Here is a 6,000-nt window from a genome sequence, read left to right on the forward strand (position 1 = left end):
CCATTAATAATTAAGAGTACAGTTTTGTAACTAAGGTCAAGTGTCAAGGTTAAGTGAAGTATTTAAAGGAAAATTGATTTAGCTTCTAGGATTATATAAGATAATATGAAATCTCACTGCTGCATTGGTTTGATGCTACTCATTTGGGTGGACTTTTGACACCGGGTTTTACCTGGAAGGACGCAGGTGTCCTCCACTGATCTCCATGACTGCTCACAGCCGTTGGTATCAATCAAGCATTGCTGCACTAAACGTACACAGTCACTCGTCTGGGAAGAAGATTCATTTTCTGAACTCAGCCTAGCAACTTGAACAACAGCAACAACAAAAAAACATGTTCTCAATGTTACAGTTTGGTGGCCATTTTCCTCAGATCTAAGTTATTGATAGTGAAAGGCAGAATTATGGACAATACAATGTGGCTGAACTATTATGAGGATGAAACAAATTTTCTCCCCCCTCCCCATAGTTCTGTATTTCTCTATTGTAAATAGGTAATTTTCATTAGCTGTTTTAATTACGATACAATGTAGCAGGTTTCATTGTGACATTTTCCCCCTCATACATATCCTTTAGTCTCATTTGACTCTGCTAGACTTCTCCCTTGTCTTCTTCCTCCCTCCACATGGTCCCTCTGTCTGATAAAATGTCCAGTACCCATAAGTCATCAAGGAAGCGCAAATGCGTAATTCATTGGTGTTGCATCTCATATTAGTCAGAATGGCTCTTGTCAAAAAAAAAAAACAACAAATGCTCATGAGAATGTGAAGAAAGACCCTCATTCACTGTTGGTGGGAGCATAAACTGGTGTAGTTACTGTGGAAATCAGTGTGGAAGATTCTCACAAAACTGAAAATAGACCAAGCTTTAGCATTCTTGGGTCTATACCCAAAGAACTCTAAGTCTACAAACCACAGAAATACAGATCCACCTTGTTGCAGTGCAGTGTAAGATTCTTAGACAAGGTCTATTATTTGCCTGCTCTGCATTCTTACCTTCCATTTACTCCTTGAATCATAAAATTTTTATTACTTTTGTTCCATCAAAACCACTTCTAAAAACAGATTTATTTCAATTTATGTGTATGTGCATTTATGCACATGTGTGTGGGTGCCCATGGAGGCCAGAAGAGGGAGTCAGATCCCCTGGAGCTGGTTTAAAAGCTGATTGCAAGCAGCCAAACATGGGCACAGGGAACCCAACTTGCATCCTCAGGAAGAGCAGCAAGCACTCTTTACTGAACCATCTCTCCAGCCCCTAGACAACTTCTAAAAATGTCATTTATGTCCCCTTAACATAAAATGGGACATTTTAAAGACTGTGTCCTCTGTCAGTGTCTGGGTGCTTTGATGATTTGTTTGTTTTAGAGTCTCTCTCTTCCTCTGGAAATGGTCTCTTGATGATTCCCCAAGTTATACCATTTGCTGAGAGCGAGGCTTCCTGTCATCTCTTAGCGCTCAGTTAGAACATATTTTCAGTTTAAATTCTGTTTTCAGAACTTTCTTGGCGTTATTCATACTCTTTAGGGAGAATCTTATTTCTCTCATGGCTTGAAATAAAATATCAAGACTAAAGATTCTCTAACATATAATTTAAGCCCTAATACTTTCAATACCAGGCCTAGATGAAAAGCTACTTCCTCTATTGGCATACTGTAGACTCAGATTTATTTAGCTGTGTCCTCATTGTTAATCCTCTATAGTGAATCACTGTACTTCATCAACAATGACACTGATAATATAGACATCCAAACAATTCATGAGAAACGTTTTAATGCATCCTCAACATCATTGACCCATATCTATCCCTGTAAACTTTGTGCCTCTGAGCTTTGAGCCACTGAACATCCTTCCCTGGCCAATTGCCTGGCCTATGGATTTGTTTGACTAAGAGCAGTTCTTCATGTCCCCTTATGTATGGAATACACTTTTAGTACAGCCATTTCTTTGCTTAGTCTCTTTGGGTGGCTCCTCATAACATGGCTTTCACATTTTTTATCACATGAACTTTCTGTAGTGCTCCAAGTTTCCTTGTCCCTTTGAAGTTCACCCTTTGGCCTCCAGTAAACAATCTAATTCTTGTCCTCTGGGATAATATTTTGTCTTTAAAACTGATTATGATCACTATCTATGTTTTGGAAAATCTGAATTCTATACTTTCCTTTTTTCTACAACCCAAGTGAGCAAACACCCCTCTTTTGTCTTCCTAGGAGCTTAGAAGTCCCAAAGGTGTAGAATTTCTTGCCCTGCAGTGTGTGTTCATTGGCTTGTCTACAACACTGTGCTCTCTACATTTACTGGACAGCTAATACGGGCCATTCAGGATTTTATTCTTAACACATGGGTGTGTTTTATGGGTATTCAATTAGTATATGTTTGATTTACATCAGTTTAGTTCTTAACAGATAAGGTTTATTTAAGTCATCCAGATATTTACAAGTTATTTTCAGAGATGTTTTCTAAAAGCAATCAAGAAAATAGTAATACTAATTTAGTGTATTGTATATCTGAATCAATTTCTTTTATCAAACATGCAAAACAGACACTTGATTATTCAATAAATGGAAAAAATAAGAGAATCACAATTGAGTCAGAAATATGACCTACAAGTAGTTTTAAGACATTAAGTAAATCTCTTCTTTTGGGTTACCTCTTTCCAAGCCTTGTTTTCTTTCTTTTTTAATATATATTTTTTATTTTTATAATTAACTTAATTTCACATATCAGTCACCTATTCCAGCTTCCTCCCCCCTCCCATCCCGCAGCCCTCCCCCCAAGTCCACCCCCTCCCATTCCCACCTCCTCCAAGGCAAGATCTCCCCTGGGGAGTCAGCCCAGCCTGGTAGACTCAGCCAAGGCAGGTCCAGTCCCCTCCTCCCTACATCAAGGCTGAGCAAAGTGTCCTAGCATAGGCCCTAGGCTCCAAAAAGCCAGCCCATGCACCAGCCACTCCCAGGCTCCACTGCCTGGGGTCTTCCCAAACAGTTCAAGCTAATCAACTGTCCCACTTATTCAGAGGGCCCGGACCAGTTCCATGGGATCTCCTCAGCCATTGGTCCACAGTTTTATGTGTTTCCACTAGTTTGGCTAGTTGTCCCTGTGCTTTTTCCAATCATGGTCTCAATATCTCTTGCTCATACAATCCTCTCTCTCTCTCTCTCTCTCTCTCTCTCTCTCTCTCTCTCTCTCTCTCTCCCATTGGGCTCCTGGAGCTCCACCTGGGGCTTGGCTGTGGATCTCCGCATCTGCTTCCATCAGACACTGGATAACAGTTCTATCATGACAGCCAGGGTGTTCGGCCATCCAATTACCAGAGCAGCTCAGCTCAGGCACTCTCTCAACCATTGCCAGTAGTCTACAGTGGAAGTATCTTTGTGGATTTCTGGGGACCTCTCTAGCACTCTGGTTCTTCCTATTCCCCTGGGGTCTTCATTCATCATTGTATCTCCCTCCCTGCCTTGTCAGCCTACAGAATGGGAAAAGATCTTCACCAACCCCACATCTGACAGAGGGCTGATATCCAGAATATATAGAATATATAAAGAACTCAAGGAATTAAACATCAAAATACCCAACAGTCCAATTAAAAAAAAAGGGGGCTATAGAACTAAACAGAATTCTCAACAGAAGAAGCTTAAGTGGCTGAAAGACATTGCTCAACATCCTTAACCATCAGGGAAATGCAAATCAAAATGACTCTGAGATACCATCTTACACCCATCGGAATGGCTAAGATCAAAAACACTGAAGATAGCTTATGCTGGAGAGGATGTGGAGCACGGGGAACTCTCCTCCACTGTTGGTGGGAATACAAAATTGTACAACCACTTTGGAAATCAATATGGCGTTTTCCAAGCCTTGTTTTCTAAGACTTCAAGAAAATTGGAATGCTGTAAAGTATATTACCCTCTTAAGGATATATAAAGCTCATTAACAAATTCACCATTTCCCCTATAGTTTTAGGCCACAGGAACTTGCTTCATCATGACATGTAATTATACAATACCGAACAAGAGCTGTGCAGTATGGGGAAATTTTCAGTCTGAACCATGTTAGGAATAATTTCTTTTTTCACACAACCTGGTTTCTGTGTTAATTTGGAAGTAAAATATGACAGCAAATGACCATAGCCTTTTCAACCAATGACTTGAGGAAAAAGTGATATGGTTTGTGTAATCTGATACATTTCTACAAAAATTGAAACTCATAGATTTATCTTTATAGCAAAACTAAAAATACTAGAAACTAAAAAAGAAATAAGGAAACATTATGGGAATGAGAAAAACAAAATCTCTCAACATGAGAATTTCCATAGAGACACTGAAAATGTGCAAAGGACTCTTTACTTCCTGTCTAATTTTTTTGGATTTGATTGATTTTGCTTTCCCTTTTCTTTTTAATGCATTTTGGAATAACCTACATGATTTTCTGGCTCTTGTTTGGCCCCATTCATCAACAACTATAGCTAATAGTAAATAAAATATCCTGGTTTGTTTATTAATATCCAATATGATCACAATTATCCCTCATCCTGAAACTGATATGTAGACGCTAACATATCCTAAAGAAAAATATTAACTTTCATCAATCACATATCTATGAAGTAGATTTTTATGGGCTGTGCGTTAAGGGAAAATTATTTGGACCAGCCTCTTATAATGACCCAACATGAGAGAGTTGAGCCCACATTTTACCTGTAGGCCATGAATGTCACTCAAGAGGCAGAGTTTTAATGCAGAGCTGGGGAACTTCACTCCACTCAGCTGACCCTGGGTAGTAAGCTTGAAAATTAGAGGGACAGTTTGTGTTTCGCTCTTTAATCTACTTTCAAAGCTAAACAGATACACAAAACTTTGTCATCCTTTAACTTGTAAATATATACTAGACAGATAACATTTTTCAAAGGCTCCTGTGCATATGGAAACTCGATAGATTGTAATAAATGATTCAAAGTCATTTAGGTTGATTTACAGGAGCAGGAGTAATGGGATAAGTAATTAAATGACCATGTTTCATATTTTCCACAGAGTTAGAAACAAGTGACTGCAGGTAAATGCACATTTCTCAAAAGCTGTAAATACCATCAGAGTACAAGTTAGTAACATAATTGGCATTTCTTATTAAGTGTCCCCATAAGCTTAGGCTAGATGGGACAGCATCCAATGTATAAAGAGTTAATATTGCAATAAATTCAGAACTAGCAGCACAGTTCACTTACCCAAGAAAATGAACACTATCATGTTGGAAAAGGAGCTGTTCGCCTGGGGGAAAGGCAGAAGTACTGACACCAACCAGCTTGCTTCCCAAAGGAAACTTCCAGAATAAGCTTTCAGTTTCTGCTCTTGCTTCCTAAGAGCACAGCCAATTAGAGTCAGCTTCTGATGTCACCATTTCCTCACCAATTTGTTCTGAGCTGTGAACTTTCCTAATTACATTCAAATCCAATTGTTCTCTTCAGTGTGTGAACCCAGGATATTATGCTCCCACAAAATCTTGCAAACCAAATAACAGGGGGAAATGATGCATTCTCTGCACATTGACTAGACTACTAAGCTGTGCTTCCTGAATGTAACCATCTCCCGAGACATTTGACTGTGTTTAGTCCCCTATTCATGAAAATGTCTCATTAAGTCAATTTCTTATAATTTCAGGATTATAGAAAAGGAACAATGATGTAAACAACCCAGGAAAATTATTATTATCTTTTATTATTTTATTTTTATTTTTACTTTTATTATTTGTAATTATCCAAGTTACATTCAAATGTGGAACGGATGTGTCTCATGTTTGCAAATGCTTCAAACTATGCCACATCTGCCCCCATTTCTTCAAACCCAGCCACAGTATAAAAAAAGACTACTGTCAGTGATGCATGAATTCTTCACAGGAAATGAACTGTTCACCATCTCTCCATCCCTCTGACTGGGATGCCGTTATTCCTCATTTTAATCTACAGCTTCCTTGATGTACAATGAAACAAATGACCTTGATCTTTTTTTTA

At 38.7% G+C, this 6,000-nt stretch overlaps 1 protein-coding gene across 1 annotated transcript in view; it reads right to left on the reverse strand.

Moving 5' to 3' along the window:
• Gfral (GDNF family receptor alpha like) overlaps positions 1-5,326 on the reverse strand; it is a 43,739-nt gene extending 38,413 nt beyond the window's left edge. Inside the window, exons 1-2 of the mRNA XM_036193712.1 lie at positions 5,218-5,326; positions 173-307 (exon numbers count right to left, since the gene is read on the reverse strand). Coding sequence (XP_036049605.1) covers positions 173-307; positions 5,218-5,239 — 157 coding nt within the window. The 5' untranslated portion in view covers positions 5,240-5,326. The remainder of the gene's footprint in view (positions 1-172; positions 308-5,217) is intronic.
• Between the last annotated feature and the right edge of the window lie 674 nt (positions 5,327-6,000).

This window comes from Onychomys torridus, chromosome 7 (assembly GCF_903995425.1).
Source record: "Onychomys torridus chromosome 7, mOncTor1.1, whole genome shotgun sequence".
Classification (NCBI taxonomy): domain Eukaryota; kingdom Metazoa; phylum Chordata; class Mammalia; order Rodentia; family Cricetidae; genus Onychomys; species Onychomys torridus.